The sequence below is a fragment of the Eulemur rufifrons genome, chromosome 2, assembly GCF_041146395.1.
Source record: "Eulemur rufifrons isolate Redbay chromosome 2, OSU_ERuf_1, whole genome shotgun sequence".
Lineage (NCBI taxonomy): Eukaryota > Metazoa > Chordata > Mammalia > Primates > Lemuridae > Eulemur > Eulemur rufifrons.
In genome coordinates, this window is record NC_090984.1 from 115,745,696 (window position 1) to 115,766,670 (window position 20,975).

Sequence of the window (20,975 nt, forward strand, 5' to 3'; positions counted from 1 at the left end):
GTTAACAGTAAAAACTCCAGTAATAACTCCAGCGACCAGTAACAGCTGGAAAAATAAACTGTCATAGGCTCACACAAATGGAATACCATTGAATGAAATACAACCCAGACTTCAAAACAGAAGACTCTCAGAAACATAAGGAGAAAACGAGTAAGTCACAGAAAAATATCTTCACTATGATTTACATTTATATAAAGGTCAAAACAGCTGAATGTAAACATTATGCTATTTATGGTTAAATACATATATGATAAAACTATAAAGCAAAGCCAAGGACTGAGTGACAAAAAATTCAGGAGGGAAGGGAGGGGGATCCCGTCCGACAGGGGACAAGTTACCAGTACAGAGGTATTCAAGGTACACAGGTATTCACTTTAAATTGTGCACATCTGTACAGACATTTGCCTGCTATTTCATAAAAACAACCAAGTCCATACTATGTCGGATTTAACCTACCCCAGCATGAAAGTGGAAGTGAGCGGGCACACTCACCCGAGACCAGTCACCCTGATACTTCTCCTGTCAGATGTCAAAAGGCAGATTCACCAAAAAATAAAATAAAATAACATACTCAGGAATAAATTTAACAAAAGAAGTATAAGACTTATATCCTGAAAATTATAAAACACTGCCAAGGGAAATTAAAGACAAAAATAAATGAAGAGAGAGATGTCTCTTCATAGATCAGGAGACTTAATACTATTGCTTGATACTTTATTAAGCTAAAAAAAAAAAAAAAGAAGAAGACAATATTGTAAAAATAAAAAAAAGATCAGTAGGCTTTTTTTGCAGAAATTGACAAGAGGATCCTAAAATTTATACCAAGTTGCAAAAAACCTAGAATGGCCAAAGGAGTTCTGAAAAAGTGGAGTACTTTCACTTCCTGATTTCAACACTACACGGAGGAAAGAATAGACTTTTTAACAAATGGTGCTAGAACAATTTAGTTATCCACGTGCAAAAAGATGAACTTAGGCTCTGGCCTCACACTATATACAAAAATTTATTCGAAATGGATCAGAGACTTAAATGTAAGGGCTAGAATAAAACTTTTAGAAGATAACACAGGAGAAATTCTTCAGGACCTTGAGTTATAACCACAAGGATGTCACAGATATGACACAAAAAGCATAATCCATAAAAGAAAAAAATACAAATTGGACTTCATCAAAACTAAGAACTTTATGCTTCAAAAGACATCATTAAGAAAATGAAAAGACAAGCAACAAACTGAGAGAAAAATATTTGCAAAATACACATCTGACAAAGGACTTGTATTCAAACATGTAAAGTCCAGTACCTCAAGAAGACAATCCACTGAATCAAAAAATATGTAAAAGATTTGCATAAACGTTTCACCTAAGAAGATACAGAAATGGCTAACAAGCACATGAAAAGATGCTCAATGTTGTGGGTCATTAGGAAAAGCAAATTAAAACCACGAGATGCGGCTCACAGCCAGACAGACAGTAACAAGTGTAGATGAGAACTAGAGACCAAGAGCCTCCACATGCTGCTTATGGGAGTGGAAAATGGTGCAGCCATTCTGGAAAACAACTGAACAGTTTCTTACAAAGCTAAACATAAATTTACCACATGACTCAACAATTCTACCCTTAGGTACCTACCCAAGGGAAACAAAACCATTTATCCACACAAATATTTGCACACAAATGTTCTCAGCAGTGTTGTTCATAATTGCCCCCAGTTGGAAACAACCCAATGTCCATCGCCCGGTAAATGGACAGGCAAAGCGTGGAATGCTGTTTGGCAATAAGCAACCCTGAGCTACTGATGCGCGCTGCAACACCACGGCCCTCAAACACATTACGTCAAGGGAAGCCAGACACAAAAGACCACACATTGTTTAGTTCCACTTACATGAAATGTCCAGAATAAGCGAATCCACGAGACAGAAAGTAGATTAGTGCTTGCCTGGGGCTTGAGTTTGGAACTACAAATGTGTGGAGGGACCCCCTGGGGTGATGGAAATGTTCTAAAACTGATTTGCACTGATGTCTGCACAACTTGGTAAATTTACTACAAAGTCAGTGAGTCGTATGCTTGAAATGGGTGAAGTACAGGTGATACGCAAACGATGCCAGGAGGGGCAGGCTCAGAAGTCCTGTGTTAGTGCTCTCCTGCACTGCTGGGGCCCTCGGCACCGTCTGAGAGGCAGGTGCTTTTACCCCCATTTTACGGCTGGAGGCAAGCTCAGGAAAGGCCATGGATTCAAACAGATCTCCTGCCCTGCCTGCGCCTCACGCCCCTTCTTCCACACATAGTGGTCTCCACGTCAGCCTGTGACTCACTCCTGGGCCCTTGGGGGTCCTCAATCGCCCCTGTCTTTCTTAACTCAAAGGGGTTCCTCACTGAAGTCCAGTATTTACTGGCGCTCAAAACAAATAAAAGTAGGGTTCAGCTAACTCAAATAATTTGAAAATGATGTTAAAGACTACCTGAATGACTTCCCTTGAACATATCTGACCTCTATGCATGTTTCCCCCTTGAAAACAGAAAAGCCATATGAAGCACTATTTGAGAGGAGGGTATTGAGCAAGACTTCATAAAGAGAGCAGAACCCTCTGGAATGATGAACAGAGATTGCGGTGACTCAGCTGGTTTCACAGCTTGCGTTAGGAGTTCCGATGCTCTTAACTAAGGTGTCCCATGATGTCCTGACCCGGCCGCTGTCCTCATACTGTGTGCTTGTACTGCCTCCAGCTCAGCCAACTAACTGGTGGCTTGGAACAGTGTAATTATAGTTGGCATGCTCTGTGCCACGGTCACTGTGAAGGCGTCCACTCTGGCCAGGTCTGCTCACCCGACAGGTGTACATACGTTATCACCTTCCAACACACGTCCTGAGCACCTCGGACACTCGGCACCAGGGTGGGGTTTTGCAGGGTACCTGTAGCGCCCACCACCAACCCCAGCAGAAGCAGCTGAGGTTTAAAGTGAGGCCATGTAATCTGTTCAAACGCAGGAGCGACCTGGAGGGCAGGAATTACACCTGAGGTCTGGGCGAAGTCCGAAGACACGTTCTCTCCACGGTTCTTGCTGCCTCTGGCGTTTCCAAGGACGGCCCCGCTTCGCTGCACTAACTGCCGCAGCCTCACCACGGTGCTCCCAGTCCCTTCTCAGTCGCACTCGGCCCTCCAACCTGATCCCTTCCCACCAGGCCCCCTTTAAAAGCAGGTTTCTTTTTCTAAATATAAAAGTGATACTTTACAACAACATGGATTAACCTCAAAAAGTGAAGAGCTTGTCAGAAGAACGGCTGGTAGAACTGTCCCCACTTGCGGCTTGCACTTTCCCCGCGCTCCCTCTTGCCTCCCCTCACCGCAGTCTGCGTTCCACCTGCAGCCTCCCTCTGGCCTCGGGGCCCACAAAGCCTTACTGTCTGGCCCTTTATGGAAAAAGGCTTGCAGACCCCCCGTCTTAAGCCAGGCGGTGAGGCTCTGAGTGTGCGTGGGCTGGGGAGGGGGCTTGCCAGGAGCACAGAGTGCTGCAGCCTCTTCCTCACTCCTGGTGGTGATGTGGGGGCCAGTCCAACCCCTCCATCTAGTTCTCAGTGGACAGGTTCTGTCAAACGGAAAGAAAGGGGATGTTGTGAACTGGTCCTTCTACTCCCAACACGCCTCACTCTGCCCTCACCCTAACTTTCCAGCCTCGTGCTTCCCTGCTTCCTCGTCTCTGTCTATCTGGACCATGTGCCGTCCTTGCACACCCTGTAGCCACCTTCTTCGTATCAGGGCCCTCCCTTTGCTCAGATGACCTGCCCAGCTCCAAGCGGTCAGGAGCTTCCTTGAATCAGAACTTGAAATCCCTTTCCCCTCACCAGGCACTGACTTGAACGTGAGCATGGGATGCAATTCTGACCAAGCAGACATGGGAAGAAGTCCACCCACGGTTCCAAGAAAAGGTCTGTACTCTGATAAAGAGAAAGCCAGACAGATAAGATACACAGTAGCCTCTTTTTCTTCTACAGGATTTTAATTTGTTTGGATGTGACACCTGGAGCTGTTGCAGCCATTTTGTGACTATGAGGAGAGCTTACCTGAGGACAGGTCATCACAATGATGATGGCAGAGTGGAAAATGAAAAGGACCTGGGTTCAGGACAACGGGGCTGAAATGCTTACTTAGCCAATCCCAGAGTCTCCACATTCCTTACGATTCAAACCAGAGGAGTGTTTGGGTTATGTGTACTTGAAAGCACCTAACGTACTGGCCATTCCCTTGCTGCGGTTTTATATTCCCACTGCCAGTTCATGTTTTCCTCTCCATATGGAACACTCACCCTTTGTTCCAGCTCCTTCCGTGGAAATCCCATTACCCACCATGAAGCCACACTCTAATCTCGCTCCTAATGGAGCTTACCTACTCCTTGACCTAGACCCAGCATTTGGAGCTCCTATGGGAACTAGTCTTTTTCAGCTTGTGTTCAGGTATTTGTGCACCTGTCGCAAAAGGCTGGGAGCTCCTGACCAGAGGGCCCCTGACTCAACATTCTTCAAAACCCCCTCCCCCCGTCTCTCCACCCCTTGCAAATCATGAACCTCCAAGTGAAAAGCACTAAACTAAATGGACCAATATGTCAAGTCCGTTTTAGTGCTCAGAAAGATTCTACTGTTTGCTATTTTCAGAATGCAATGCCAGTAACAGTGATTCTGAGAAGCATATAGTCACGCATTGCTTAACGACAGGGATTCGTTCTGAGAAATGCATTGGGCGATTTCATCATTGTGTGAACATCATGGAGCATACTTACATAAACCTACATAGTGTAGCCCACTGCACACCTGGGCTGCATGGTATAGCCTATTGCTCCTGGGCTACACACCTACACAACATGCTACTGTGCAGAATACTGTGTGCAACTGTGCTACAATGGTAAGCATTTGTGTACCTAAACATATCTGAATATAGAAAAGGTACAATAAGAATACAATAAGATAAAAAATGGTACACTTGTATAGGGCACTCTCCATGAATGGAGCTTGCAGGACTGGAAGTTGCTCTGGGTGAGTCAGTAGTGAGTGGCGAGTGAGTGTGAAGGCCTGGGACCTTAGTGTACACTGCTGTAGACTTTATAAACACTGTATACTTAGACTACAGTGTTTGTAACTACACTAAATTTATAAAAAAGAGTTTCTTTCTCAATAATAAATTAACCAGCCAAGTACAATGGCTCATGCCTGTAATCCCAGCACTGTAGGAAGCCGAGAAGGGAAGATCACTTTGAGAGACTAGGAGTTCAAGATCAGCCTGGGCAACAGAGCAAGACCCCATCTCTACAAAAAAAAATTTTTTTTAAGAATTAGCCAGCTGGGCAGGCATGGTAGTGCATGCCCACAGTTCCAGCTACTTGGGAGGCAGAGGCAGGAGGATCGCTTGAGCCCAGGAGTATGAGGCTGCAGTGAACTATCATTGTGCATTGATCTCTAGCTGGAGTGAGACTTTGTCCCTAAAAAATATAAATAAAAATGTAAGTTTAAAAATCTGTGTAGGCTCTATGGGACTGTCCTTTCAAATGCTCTTTTAATGATTAGCCTCTAAAGGCAAGAGAGCAAATGCTGGCAGCTGGCTGGGGACAGAAGCAGCCCAGCAGGGATGCAGGCCAAGGTTGCAGTGACGCGGCACACATCACCTCCGCATGGCCTTACTGCCGTCATCCTCTTACTTGGGGATGAGTATTTCAGTCTGTGGCCACTTCTTCCACCCTGTTTCCCTTCATTCTATTTTAATATTTAGTATTTTACGCAAATAAATTAGCAGTGCTTTTAAAAAAATGTTTCTAGGAACAAAGGGTAACTGGATAACCTATACTTAATAATGTTTAACAAATACATTTTTTTAAAGTTGGTTGCATAAAAACCAGGGTGGCTGATGTCAGCATGTTCACTACCCATAATCTACATTTAATATCTTATCTTTCTAACTCGTGGTTAGAGAGAGAGGAGAAAACTGGGAGCTGAACAGTTACGTACTTGGGTTGTTCCTCTTTAAATGAGTCAGGTCTGTGGTTAAGTATTAAAAGGAGAACGGATCATTTTGCCAAGATAAGAACTTTTTAATCAAGACAAATTTCTTATTTGGCTAATGTACAAAACCATTCAAGAAATGAGTCATTCATTTGTTCAGTGAGTGCAAATACACACTGGATTTCAATGGCTTAGTACAAAAAAAAATGTAAGGTAGCTCATTATTATTTTTATTTTTTAGGGGCAGGGTTCTCGCTATGTTGCCTGGCCCAGAGTGCAGTGGCTGTTCATAGGTGCAATCAAAGCACACTACAGCCCTGAACTCCTGGCTCAAGCCATCCTCCTGCCTCAGCCTCCTGAGTAGCTTGGATTAAAGGAACACACCACTGTGCCTGGCTGGTGTCTTGTAATTAATTTTTTATCTTAATTAATGTTAAAATGATAATGGTTTGGACATACTGGTTTAAATAAGTTACTTAATTTCATCTGTTTTGGTTTTTTTTTTTTTTTACTTTTTTAAAATGTGGCTACTAGAAAATTTACGATGACACCTGTGGCTCTCTCACTGGACAGGGCTGCTCCAGAGACAGTCAGCCCGGGTTTTAAAACTGGCCACCACTTGTCAGCTGTGCCATGTGGGGCAAATTGCTGACCCAGCATATGCCTCAGTCCCATGATTCATAAAGCAGGACTATGAACTGGACCCACTGCATACAACCCTGCTTCAGGGTGTAAAGTGTGTAAAGTGCTCCTAGAAGAGATCCCAGCACATAGATACTGCAATAGTCTAAGCATTTTGTTTCTGAGATTGAAAATGTTAAATGACTTTTAAAAAGTAACAGCTTTTTTTTTTTTTTTTTTTTTTTTTGAGACAGAGTCTCACTCTGTTGCCCAGGCTAGAGTGAGTGCCGTGGCGTCAGCCTAGCTCACAGCAACCTCAAACTCCTGAGCTCAAGGGATCCTCCTGTCTCAGCCTCCCGAGTAGTTGGGACTACAGGCATGCACCACCATGCCCGGCTAATTTTTTCGATATATATTTTTAGCTATCCATATAATTTCTTTCTATTTTTAGTAGAGATGGGGTCTCGCTCTTGCTCAGGCTGGTCTCGAACTCCTGAGCTCAAACGATCCGCCCACCTCGGCCTCCCAGAGTGCTAGGATTACAGGCGTGAGCCACCGCGCCCGGCCTAAAAAGTAACAGCTTTATTAAGATGCAATTCACACACCATAAACTTAGCCTTTTAAAATAGACAATTCAGTGGTTTCTAGTTTATTCACCAAGTTGCGTGCCCATTAGTTCTGCACCACTAATTCCAGAACATTCTCTTTACTCCAAAAAGAGACCCCATGCCCATTAGCAGTCACTCCCCATTCCCCAGTCATTCTCCTCTCTGTCCAGCCCTCGGCATCTACTTATCTACTTTCTACCTCTACAGATTTCCCTAATGTGGACTTTCATTTAAATGGAATCATAAAATGTATGGTCTTTGTGACTAGCTTCTTTTACTTAGCATGGTTTGAAGGTTCACTTATGCTGACGTTTGTGTGAGTACTTCAGTCTTTTTCATAGTCAAATAATATCCTCTTATATCAATATACCACATCATATTTATTTGTTCATCATTTGATGGACATTTGGGTTGTTTCTACCTTTTGGCTATTATGAACAATACTGCTGTGAACACTCACGTACAAGTTTTTGTGTGGACATGTTTTCATCTCTCTTGGGTACACACCCAGGAGTGGAACTGCTGGATCATGTGATAACTTAACATCTACCTGTCTGAGGCCCTGCCAGACTGTTTCCCAACGTGGCCGCACCATTGCACATTCCCACGCGGAGGCTGTGCTTTGAATGTACACTCACTCGTGGATTCTTTTCTTTTTCTAGCTTTGACGGGCTGATTTGGCAGAGATCCAGGAAACACGGGGGAGGAGGATGTGAGGAGAGAGCAGCAGGGTAGAGACCTGGAGGGCAGAGAGGCCTGGTGATGCTTTCACAGAGCCCTGGGCGCAGTCTTGTCTGGCCTTCACCTGCCCTGTGGCCTCAGGCAAGTCACCTCCACTCTCGAGGCCTCAGTTTCCTTATCTATAAAATGAAGGTGTTAGATCAGTGGGTCTCAGCCTGGGCGATTTTGCCCCCTGGGACACTCGGCAACGTCTGGAGACATTTGGGGTTGTTACAGTGGGGCGGGTGATGCTACCGTCATCTAGCAGGTAGAGGCCAAGGATGCTGCCAAACATCCTACAATGCACAGGACAGCCCCTAACCACAAAGAACTACCTGGTCTCCAACTATCAACAGCGCCAAGATTGAGAAACCTTGCATCAGACTAAGGTGACCCTGTAGAAACTTTTGAGGAACTACCAAACTGTTTTCTAAAACGGCTATACCACCTTACAATCCTCCTAGCAATGTACAAGGGTTTGAACACACACATTTTAGCCAGTCTAATAGGTATGTGAATGGCCTTTCAGGAAGTCTTTTCTATTAACAACATCCAGGACTGTTTACAGAATGCCAGTGTCATAAAGAAAAAGATGAGTCATTTTCTTACCTGGTGCCTATAATTATACCAGCCATTTGAGCCCGCCACGATCACCACCCAGTGCTTGCCTCCATCTTCGGGATCGTCTATGGGAACAGCACTGGTTCCCAGGACCAAGCTGAGCAATACGGCTGCTTTCCAAATCATTCTGTGCCTCGCGTTCAGCTGCACAAACCTGAGAAGAAAAAAAAGCTGAGTCAAGGAAAAAGGAGCAAGAATAGGTGACATCATCAGCTCTTAAGAAAATATCACAGTAAATGGGTCAAAAAGGTCTGATCATGCAGTCATCAGACAGAGTATGTTGAGGATAACAACAAAAGCAGAGAGGAATTCTGTGTTTAGCTCTGCTGCTCCTTTTCCCACGTGGAGAAGGGGTCTGTCCGTATCTCCCAAACTTCACTACATGCATGTAAGCCAAAGAACATCCAGCAAGCTCTCTGGGCACCTTTTAAAATTTTTGTCACAACTCAAAATACAACAGATGAAATTCATCAACAAAACTCACTGTGCCAGAAAAATACCTACCACACACTATGAAATATTTGCAAGGAAAGAATATATACATTCGGTGCACTGGGCACAGAAAAATGTAGAAGGAAGATATAAAACCTCAACAGTAGTTATCGCTGGGTGGTAGGTGGGATTAAAGGAGATTTTCTTCTTCATATTTATCTCTTTTTAACACAATTAATGCATATTACTTACACAATAAAGTTTGTAAAAATTCAACACATGTTCCATAAAAATGGATGGGCAATTAAGTTTATGGGTGAACCATCTGGGTGAGCTCTAGTCAAACATTAATTCACGTAGTCTTTGTACCACCCCACAGAGCATGTACCTGTACTCTGGGCAACAGGCAGGGCACATATTTTCGTCCTTGTTTGACAGGAAGCGGAGGCTGAGATAGGACAGCAGTGACTTGCCCAATGTCCCTGGATTGTCTTTCTGGCCAGGGCCCAGACCCACGCCCTCTGCGCTCCTGGCCCAGCACTCTCTGCTCCATGGTTCTACAGCTCAAGACTTCAGCCTCAGTGAGGTGCATGCCCTACTTTATGCTTCAGTGCCAACACTTTAAATACATTTTTAAGGAACAAGTGGCAAGAATGAGCCTTGGCCTTGGCCACCTTGCATTACCAGACTAGATCCTGCCCCGTGACCTGAACATGTTATTCTATAAAAACAGCCTTCCCGTGACAGAAAACATAGCCAGGCCTGTGCCTCTGTGATAACAGGATAAACACACAGTCTTTGAGATGTGGGGACTCAAAGCAGAAGGGGTGTGCAGGACTGACCTCTGCCTCCAACAGCACTCACTCACCCTCTCACTCACCACCCAGCCAGAGTCTCCCGACACCTGTTCTCCCAGACGACGTGTAGGTGCTGGGAACTCAATGACAACAGAGACAGAGCCTCTGCCCTCACGGAGCACGCAGCCAGCTAAGGGATGAGGAACCTCTAAGTCAAAGAAATAATCCTCAACATTCTGTGTGTAGCCCTCCAAATGATGGATTTTCTCCCGTACATAAAGAAAACAGGAAGGCTCTGGTAAAAGTATAAAGAACTGAGAGTACCTTAGGCCAGTGTTTCTCCGAGAGCCTGCACCCAGACCTCCTGCGCATCCTGTTAGGAGGCCGGGGGCAGAGCCTGAGTCTGAATTCCTAACAAGTTCTGGTGACCTGCTGCTTTGGTCTTTGACTACACTGTAATGTAGCAGCCCTCTTCAGCAAGGCTGCGGGCTCTCGTCTACCTCTGCCTCTAGTCTGCCTCGGGCATCCTGGTCAACAAACAGTACTGCTCCATCCCCATGAGATGTCTCCCACCCAAGAATTCAATCCTTAATGTGTGAGCCAGAATTGGTGCTAAATTCAGTCAATGGATGGGTAATTATTGTAAGCTGCCCCAGATTTGTTCTTTCAGTTGTTTTTGCGGGGTTAGTATGGCACATAACAGATGAGGTCAGTGGTGTGCTGAGAACCCCAACACTAAAACCCACTGGTCTGTCATGTGTACCCGAGGAGGTTTCTCAAAAGTCCCCTCTGCCTGATCTGGGCTCACCATGGGGCTGGGAGGTAAATGACCAAGAAAAGGTCCAATTATACAAATGTATGAAGAACAGAGAGGTCAGGCCAGAGAGAGTCCAGCAGCAGAAACACCAATGTCCCCAGGGCTCTCCAGTTAAAAGCCTCACAGTATGTCACTGAATAGAAAATGCCACTTAGAAAACACATACTCTAAAACTATTTTGGGAAACATGGAGGCCTGGGGTGAAGCTGAGACATGAAAGTAAGATAATTATTCCACTACCCCCAGCAACAAACACACCTCGAAGCAGCCGGCCTTAGATGGCAATTTCCTGATCTGCATTACTGCATGATTTTTGACAAAGTCGAAGCACCAAAACAAAGTCGCAAATAATCTTGCAGAATCTCTATTACTCTTGTTTTACCAAAGTGAAAAACTGATGGAGAAAAAGTGAAGGATCCCTGCTAAACTAGCTCTTTGTTACTCTGCTATTTTGGCCTGTGGCCTTCCGTGGTCCCAGTCACGCAGGCATCATCGTCTACTTCTCCCTTAACTTGCCCTCCTGTCTACTCCCTCCAACACCCACCCACCCCCTCCAGCCAACACACGGGGACTGAGCACCCACTAGCTGCTCACAGGCACTGAACAGTGAACCAAGCAGACGAAACCTTCCGCAGAGCTGACATTCTGGAGGGAAGAGACAGACCATTGAAATACACAGGTTGTCAGAAGGTGATGAGAGTGATGGAGAAAAATTAGGCTGGAGAGGGAGGGAGTCGGGAAGAGTGGGAGGTGTCACTTTTAAAAGGGGAAGATATCTCGGAGGTGAGGGAGCCAGCCCATTTGTAAGAGCAAAGCACCGGAAGTGACATAAATGTCTAGCTAAACCAATCACGGTACATCCTTATAATGGGATACTGTGAAATGTTTAAAAAGAGTAAGATCTGATGTGCCAAGAGTGGAAAGACCTCCAAGGTGCAGTGTTGGGGGATATGCATTTAGTCTGCTGACCATGTGCAAGGAGAAGGCGACACAGATAGCTGTTGCTCCAGCCAGGGGAGGGAGATCACAGAGGAAGCCTCCAGCAAGCTCCAAGTGCTGCCAGGTTGCACAGATGGGGGAGTGGGATATCTGTGAGTACCTACCATGTGCCACATAACGTGCGAGGCATTTATTTACACCATGCTCACAACAGCCCTGTGAGCAAGTATCATCACCCCTTTCAGACAGGCAAGGAAACTGAGGCTCAGAGAGAGAGAAATTTGCTGGTAACTGGCACTGCTGGGACCAGCACACAGATCTGACTGCAAAGACTGTGCTTGTTTCACTAAACTACCTGCTTGTCACAAAAAACAGCTGCTTATGTGAAAGTCTGGGAGGCCCCAAAACCACAGGCACTGCACCCCGACCCCAGGGCCTAAGCCCAGAGCAGGCCCTCACTGCCTCCTCCGGCAGCAGGACACCCACGGTGCTCTTCCCTGCCCTGCTATTTTAAGGCACTAGTGGGCTCTCTGCATAAAGAGCTCTTGTCATAAAAAAAAAAAAAAAAAAAAGAATCATCAACAGAAAACCTGAACCACACAAAGTCAAAGGACAGGCTTTTATGCACTTCTCCAGCCTCTAATGATAAGTCCTGTGCTGTTCCCACCTGGCCTGCGTCCCTGCTCAGGCTGCAGGGCTACACTAGGTCAGCGATTCACTTAGAGGACTCCACTTGACTTCAAGAAATGTAACATCAATGGGGTTTAATCCATTTGCAAGGTTTAAGACGGAGTGCCCATTCTAGCTAAACTGACAGCAATACAAATAATAAGGCTAAGGTCACAGGACCATCTAAGTAGCAAAGTCAAGTTCAAACCCAGGTCTGACACAAAGCCAGAAAACCTTGTCTTGCTGTTTTAAAAAAGTATCCAGTTCAATTTCTCTTTTTTTTTTTTTTTTTGAAACAGAGTGGGCTAGAGTGCCATGGCATCAGCCTAGCTCACAGCAACCTCAAACTCCTGGGCTCAAGCGATCCTCCTGCCTCAGCCTCCCGAGTAGCTGGGACTATAGGCATGCACCACCATGCCCGGCTAACTTTTTCTATATATATTTTTAGTTGTCCATATAATTTCTTTCTATTTTAGTAGAGACGGGGTCTCACTCTTGCTCAGGCTGGTCGCAAACTCCTGAGCTCAAATGATCTGCCCGCCTCGGCCTCCCAAGTGCTAGGATTACAGGTGTGAGCCACCGCGCCTGGCCTCGATTTCTCTTTACCACATGAAATATAGCTACTAAGTCTGGGGAGACCCTTCCCCTCTTTGGGCCTTAATCACCATCAGGTATGACCCCTCACTGCCAGCCCTCATTTGGCTCTATGTAAGACACAGCAAATCACCAAAGTCAAGCAAAGCAGCAAGTCAGACAATGAGATCTGTAAAGAGTCTTCCAAACCTGAAGGTTTTGATCCTACTCTCTGCTCTCCAGGGATTTAGAATAAAATCATCATGCAAGTGCTGTTTGGCTGGCTACATGCAAGAGAAACAAGAACAGGTGACAAGGACCATCTCCCTGACCAAATTTCAGTAAGGCTCCTCTAAGCCCTCTTCTCCACAAGGCCTTGGCCCACTGAGCCCAGTTTCAGCAAGAATCCTACAAGAATCCCCCACCTGTAATATCTAATCAGCAATTTTCCATTGATGGGGCTCAGCACATTCTACCCCAAAAAAAGGCACCTTGGCATATTGAATATTTTAAGCTGAAGAATTCCAGGCCCCCTTACCTTGCCCGTGGGCTATAAAATCCCCAGTTGAACTTTCTGTACTTGGATTTGAGTTCAGTTCCATACTGATGTCTCTTTCCCCTAATGCAGTAGCTAGAAGAAAATCTGTCTTGCTGATTTTAAAAAGTATCTGGGGCCGGGCGCGGTGGCTCATGCCTATAATCCTAGCACTGGGGAGGCCGAGGCGGGAGGATTGCTCAAGGTCAGGAGTTTGAGACCAGCCTGAGCAAGAGCAAGACCCTATCTCTACTAAAAATAGAAATAAATTAGCTGGACAACTAAAAATATATAGAAAAAAAAAATTAGCCGGGCATGGGGCACATGCCTGTAGTCCCAGCTACTAGGGAGGCTGAGGCAGGAGGATCCCTTGAACCCAGGAGTTTGAGGCTGCTGTGAGCCAAGCTGACACCACGGCACTCTAGCCCAGGCAAGAGTGAGACTCTGTCCAAAAAAAAAAAAAAAATGTATCTGGCACAATTTCTCTTTAGCACAAGACACACAGCTACTAACTTGGGGAGACCCTTCTCTCTGGGCCTTAATTGCCCATCTGTGAAATGAGATATGTGTGATTCAGTGGCAAACTAGATTCTAGATTAGAGCATACTCTTCATGGTTATCTAATTCTGATTCTGCAGGGGTTATTTTATAACTTTGCATACTGTGGATGACATCAATGCAAATAATTTGACTCCAGACATGCAAATGAATTCTATTAAATGGAGGTTCAATTGACTTCCTTCCCCCACTGTAGAAAGAAACCAGTTTTGCCTTCCATTTGCACATTCATTACAGTACTTCTAATCTACAAATGTAACTGTACTTTGGAATCTCCAACACCTCACCAAGTTCCCTCACTAATGAGTTAAATAAAATCCTTAACACATGTTCACTTTTGTATCTGTACAGAGTGATGAGTTTATCTGTTTTTAAAAAAATTATCTTTTTAACATTATGGAAAGTGTAAGCAACTAATACGTATTTCAAAACACAGTCAAAAGAATTTTTTTAATCTACTAGTGGTTAGAAGAATTTAGGTATCTAGCAAAGTACATTTTAGCCAATGGCTAATAGCTTCTCCACATTTTTATTTTCAATGATTCTGTGGCAGGTGATTTTTCTTTCATCCAAATTACTATTTTTGAAACCTGGTACCTACCAGTGCAGTTTATAGTCTTTTTCCAAAATAACTGAACATGACTTTTATAGCTACATGTTCATTCTTAAGTTAATTGTTTACTTAAGTATAATTTTTACTTTAAGAAATTAAAGAGTAGACGTTAACTATAGAAATGTACAAAGAATAACATAAAACACCTGTTACCTATCACCCAGACCATCAACTATTAATATTTTATAAATTGCTAAGTCTTTCTTCCCCATAAAACAAATAAAACATTTCAGATGAAAATTTTCCCCTGGCCTGTTCCATTCTTCCCACACCACAAGGTAACCACTATCCTAAATTAGCATCTATTTCCAATTGATTTATTATAAAAAGATATATACCCATTCTACAAACATTCCCCTACTAATGGACATTTAGGCTGCTTCCTATTTTTTTAACCATTATAAACAATGTTGTAATAAACATCCTAATATCCCTCTCCTTATATACAAACATCTCTGTTTCTCTAGAGTATCTTCTAGAAGTGGAGCCACTGAGTATTAAGATATACCCTTTTGCTAGTGGCTATACTGTTCTAAGATACACTTGCACCACTAGTGAATAAGAATCTCATTTTCTTCAGACATCTACCATCTCTTCATAGTCTCAAACTTTACAATTCCTAATCTGAAGGATGTAAAGTGATCTAATTATGGTTTTAATATGCGTTTCATGGATTACAAGAAAATTTGAGTTTTACTATATGTTTATTTTACCATTCAGAATTCAGCATCTCAATACATGTGACAATTTCCTATCATAAACCGGGATTTGAATTATGGTCTACAAAGCAACTTTTGCAGTTAAAAAAAAATGCTGGGCATCTCTTCAAAAGATAATCATAGGTTGAAAAACTCAAGGGACATAGTTTATTTCAACATATTTTTACTGAACAATACTGGGTATGGTGTATTCTACCACTTCACAGTTCTCAAATCTTCCCTCTCCCTTCCCACTGCAACTGTCTTTAAAACCCTCTGTAATTCCCCTATCTTCAATGTGGCCTCTCTTCAACACTCTTCCACACTAGAGAGTATCTAAGATGCAGATCTACATGAAATGCAGCTTCCAGAACATTCAGGGTAACATCCAAATCTCTCACAGCAGCACAAGCCCTGCAAGATGTACCTCTCTACTCTCGTGGCTCATAAAATCCACCACTCACATGAAATCCCCTGTTCCTACAAGACTCCATGACTCCAGGTCCAAAAGCATTGCTCTTTCCATGTCTTCACCATGCTATGTTCTCCAGATGAGGTGCTCTTCTCCTTTATCTCACTGGCTCCTACGCAGCCTTCAAACTCCACTCAAGCATCCCCCTCTCTGCAAAGTCCTACCCACTCACACAAATCAAGGTTAGATGTTGCCCCTACACACACCTGTACTCCAGCGCCTTAACCCTGGAATTGTTCACTGGAGACTGCCTCTCCCCTTATGAAACAATCCCTGCCTGAAATGCTTAGTAAGGCCCTAGAGTGAACACAGCTGGGATACTCCACTCACCACATACCACAGGGCCAGCCTCAAACCCTGGGCACTCATTTTCATGTATAAAACAAAGCACTGGACACAAAGTTCCTTTTTCCACCCTCCAGATTCTACGACCCTTGGCATGGAATAATCCATGTAGTTATAACCTCAAATCTAATAGTTAAGGGTAGGGGAGAAAACCTGGCTAACTTTCACTTCCATGGTTGACGTGAGTCGTTCTGAAACTCTCACCAGCTCAAACCCCTGAGAACCAGAGCTTCCCTGACTTCTCTGAAGGGACGTCTTTATAAATCTGGGTATTTTTGTTGTTGTCGTTAACAGCCCTTTCCCAGGAGTGCAATCCTCCATATTAAAAGCATCTAAAGCATGAACTGCTCCCAGATTATAAAGGCTGGAACCAAGCCCCCGACTCCGTTGGGTACCCTGCCTGGGGGACCTTAGCAAATCCCTTCTCCTTTAGGGCCTCAGTTTCCCCCCTCCAGAGCAACGCACCCTTCCAGCCAGAACACGCATGACAAGAGAGCCTCACCATCACCCCCCATCCCACAGGACGTTGGCAGAGAGGTCGCAGGGTTTCCCTCGGAATTCACCGTTTCCCGAAATTTCCCTTTGCAGGGTGAGAAACTGATTACTCAGAAATGGCCACGGGAAATTAAAATCCCGGCCCGGAGGCCAAGAGCCGCGTCAGACGGGTGGTCCTGCCAGACGGGCGCTGCTGGCCTCGGGCGTGAGGGCGGCCGGGTCCCGCGCTGGGGCCGGAGGTTACCTGCGGCGGGCGATCGCGGCTGCGGCGGCGCCCGCAGGACCGTGGGAATCGCGGCGGCGCGCAGGCTCAGACCAGCCACCTCTGACGCAGCCCTGCTGTGATTGCGGCGCGGCGCCGCCTCGCTCCTCGTTGTCGGTCCACTGCGCGGCGGTGATTGGCGGAGCTTCGGGGCGTGGCGTCTGCCAAAACCAATGGGAGGAGGGGGCGAGGCCAGTGAGCCAAAGGGACTACGAATCCCAGCATGCACCGGCAAGGTCTTCTGAATCCGGGTAGGCTGGGGCGGTGGTTGCCCTATGAGCTGAGGTCGGTGCCTGGGTACTTGGGCACGCAGTGATTCTAGAAACGTCCACCGGGGGATCAAACCAGGTCTTGGGGTGCTTCAACCCATTGGTTTCCAAACTTGTCTTAGCATTAGACCCACCTAGGGAAGCTTCAGAAATACTGATGCCCTCTATGAAAATAAAATTTAAAAGCTATTGGAACACCCCCCAAAACACTTTAACCCTTGAGAGAAATGAGACTGTCATCTGAGTCACATATGGTTACCCCTTTTATTCTCAGCTTATAGTTTAACTCGCTTTCTTATTTTTCTTGTACAATTACTAGAGAGAAATGATATCAGGGACAAAAACCTTGTGCCTTCTTAATTAATGACCCTTGTTTATAGCTTAACTTCCCATCTGTTTTCCTGCTTTGCTTAGACTAGATGATGGAACCCATGATTGTACCCTTCTCAAAAACAAACACTGCCTATAACCAACCAAGTTGCTGTAATTATGCACCAACCTTGTATGAATAATGTTGTAATCCTGCTAAAAACTCTTCTGTCTCTGCCTGGATAAATGAATTCTTAATTTCCCTACTTCGGAGCGCTGACTCCATTCCTTTGAAGTTGGTGATTCTGAGAGGCAAATCCTCATACATTGAACTTGCATAAAGTTTTAGGTTGACACCCTGTCTCATCCCCAGAGATTGTGATTTTGCTGGTCTGCATGTGGCCTGGGTTTTGGAATCTTTAAAGAACCCCAGGTGATTTGAACCTGGTCCCATATAATCCTCATGGCAACCCTATGAGAGACACTGTTATTGTTACCCCAGCTTAACAGAACAGCTGAAGGAGGGTAAGTCAGGGGGGTGAAATTAATTTTGCGAAGGTCACATATATCTTAAGTGGCAGAGCCAGAACTAGGACCTAGGCAGTCTGTTTCCAGAATTCCAAGCTCTTACTCTCTATATAATGCTACTTCTCAAACGTTTGGTATTCTTATCTCACAAGGAACTGCAAAGAAAAATAAAATACACATACATGCACCGTGTGATGCAATCAGTAAATAGAATTGAATAGAACTGATGTGATGGAATACATGCAATCCTGCCCAAGGATATTAAGCACATTCATAGGTAGTGTCATTTGGCCTTCTTTTATAATCTTTTTTTCCAGTGAGTCATAGATCGGCATACTGCTCCAGTCCTCCTGCCTACTTTTGTAAGTAAAAGTTTATGAGAACACAGTCACATCCATTAGCTTAGGTATTATTTCTGGCTATTTTTACAAACAAGGCAAAGTTGAATAGTTATGTAAGAGACTGTATAGCCCACAAAGCTGAAAATATCTACTGTCTGACCTTTACCCCCCAAAAGTTGCCAACTCTGGCGTTAAGTACGTGACCCAAGATCACAGCTTGGAAGTGACCTTGGGCTTCAAGGCCAAGTCTGTCCAAGTCCTTTGTCCTCATGACCACTAGGCTTTCACAGTCTTCTGTAATGGGGACCATCAGGAGTTCATTTGTCCATTTCTTCAATAACACATTTGTTAGGTGCGGGTGCCAGGTGCAGCTGAGCATTGAGATAGGTAGGATTTTGTTCCTTCCCCTTCGAATTCACTGTCTAGTAAGAGAGGCAGAAGTGTGTCCTTAAGCACTCCCTAATTCACCTGGAATAAATGACAGCCTTTGGCTGATTAGACCTTAACAGTTGAAATGCAATAAAAATAGTAACCTGATGCCCCACGTATTTTGGCAAACAAAGGACAGAGATAGCCCCCCTGGTCTCTTCAGCAAGAGTGTAGGCTGAGAGCTCAGAGTCTGGAACAAGAGAAAGTGGCTGAAAGTGGAAGGCCAATGGGAGGGGTTGCTGGAGGTTGCCATGGTGATGGTCCTGGGCTAGCCCCAGAGGAGGGCTAGCCTAGGCCAACCACAAGGAGGAGGCTGAGATGAGAAAGTCCTGTGGTAGGGACTGGTCACACCTGGTGGGCTCTGCTGTCAAGACGCCTGGATTCAAATCCCAGCTTTACCACTTACAAGCTGTGGCCTGAGCAGTTACTGAGCTTCTCAGTGCCTGAGTTTCCCCAAGTGCCCCGTACATACTGGCTACTCCCTGAGTCAAGAGGATCCCTTTGACTGCTGGGCTATAACTTGAGGATTCTGGTGAGGAAAATAAGATGGGAATCTGCAACCTTGGAATCTGCCTGTGCTCCCGTTCCCACCCATGGGATGGCAGTACTGTGTAGAAAGCACTGAGCTGATGGGAAGTGCCAGGAGCAGAGAGGTGGACACCAGAATAGCCCTAGGTGGCAGGAAGGCACAGGTGGCAGGAAGGTGGCAGGCTTTGTGTGGATAGATAGGCATGAGGACCTCCCCATCAAATGCCCCCAGCAGAATTCTCACAAGAAAAGTCATGGCTAGGCCTCTTGCTACCATATGATACAATCAGAGATTAGTGAGCCTCATGCAGACATAAGTGATATCACAAGAATGTGGCAGATCACTGAGTCACCAGAAATAATGGCACCAAGGAGCCATTTCAGAATAAGGATCTTTTATTTTTAATCTAATAGTGGGCGATTAAGTGAGTGATTTATGATTATAAAGCAACAAGAGTTGGGAGAGTATGAAACATGTTGGTTAGGTTTTGAGCAGAGTTTCTCTACCTCAGCACTATTGACATTTGGGGTGGGCAATTCTTTGTTGTTGGGGGCAGCTGTCCTGTACATAGTACGACGTTCAGCACCCCTGTCCACCTGATGCCACTAGTATCCCTCCTCCAAATTGTGACAACCAAAGATGTCTTCAGACATTGCCAAAAATCCCCTGGGGGGCAAAATGTGTGCCACACCCCCATGTTGAGAATCATCAGTTTAGAGAGGGAGTGAATATACTCATTCATTCATTCATTCTCTTTGATGGGATGGTTAAAGGCATTGACTCTGGATCCAGACTGCCTGGGTTTAAATTCCAGCTCTAGCACTTACTGGCTGTGTTACTTTGGACAATCCCTCTACCTCTCTGTGCTTCAGGTTCTTCATTTGTAAAGTAGGAAATGATAGTTGCAGTGCTGTATTTCACAGGTGGTTGTAAAGATGAAATGGATTTATATATGCAAAGAAAAAACTCAGAACAGGGTCCATATGTCAGCTACTCACTGAGTGCACGATAACAGCCAGGCACTCGCCTTTACTCTCAGGGTCCCTGTGGTCAACTCTCACCACCACGGATGGAGTTAAATGTAAATATTCCGATCAAAGTATAAGAAATGTAGGAAAAATGCACAAATTATAAATGCATGGCTCGGTAAGTTTTCACAAAGTGAACACATCCAGATAACTGGCACTGAGATAAAAAATTGACGGTGAGGGCACCCCAGACATCTCCCTTGGGCCACCTCCAAGGGATTTTGTTTTTTAATGTTACACACCCTCCCTTCCCCTGAGCATTTAATGATGCAGTTTCCTCTGGCTCCCCGCCACCTTGTTTTATTCTGACCAAGTATCATTTATTCTTTTTTCTTTTTATCTTTTTTTATTGTGGTTAAACATATATATGTACATATATATATAAAAAACATGAAATTTGCCATTTTAACCATTTTTAGGTGCACAGTTTGGTGGCATTAGTTACATCCACATTCTTGTACAACCATCAGCATTATTTCCAAAACTTTTCATCATAATTCCAGCTCAAAAACTCTTCCATCCTTCCTAGAATAAAACCCTGCCCAGCTAACACCACCTGATCCCTGCCTACCCCTGTGACTTCATTTCCTGCCTCCTCACTTGCTCCCTTCCAGCAATGATGGCCTTCTTGTCTTTGCAGCTCCAGTTTCCAGTTCCTGGAATGCCCTTCCACTTCCAGTCACACAGCTGGCTTCTACCCAGATGGCACCTCCTCCTCACAGAGGCTGCCCTGAGCCAGTGAACTGAGACACCGAACAGACCTCTGTCACTCTCTAGCCTT

At 44.8% G+C, this 20,975-nt stretch overlaps 1 protein-coding gene across 4 annotated transcripts in view; it reads right to left on the minus strand.

The window, feature by feature from the left end:
* Window positions 1–16,839, minus strand: part of LGMN (legumain) — a 32,007-nt gene extending 15,168 nt beyond the window's left edge. For 3 of the 4 annotated variants that reach the window (XM_069489253.1, XM_069489252.1, XM_069489251.1), the window contains exons 1-2: window positions 13,647–13,766; window positions 8,545–8,710 (exon numbers count right to left, since the gene is read on the minus strand). In XM_069489253.1, coding sequence (XP_069345354.1) covers window positions 8,545–8,682 — 138 coding nt within the window. In that variant the 5' untranslated portion in view covers window positions 8,683–8,710; window positions 13,647–13,766. Of the gene's footprint in view, window positions 1–8,544; window positions 8,711–13,646; window positions 13,767–16,743 lie in introns of those variants that run through there. The other variant, XM_069489250.1, reaches the window with a different exon arrangement.
* Window positions 16,840–20,975: the final 4,136 nt, after the last annotated feature.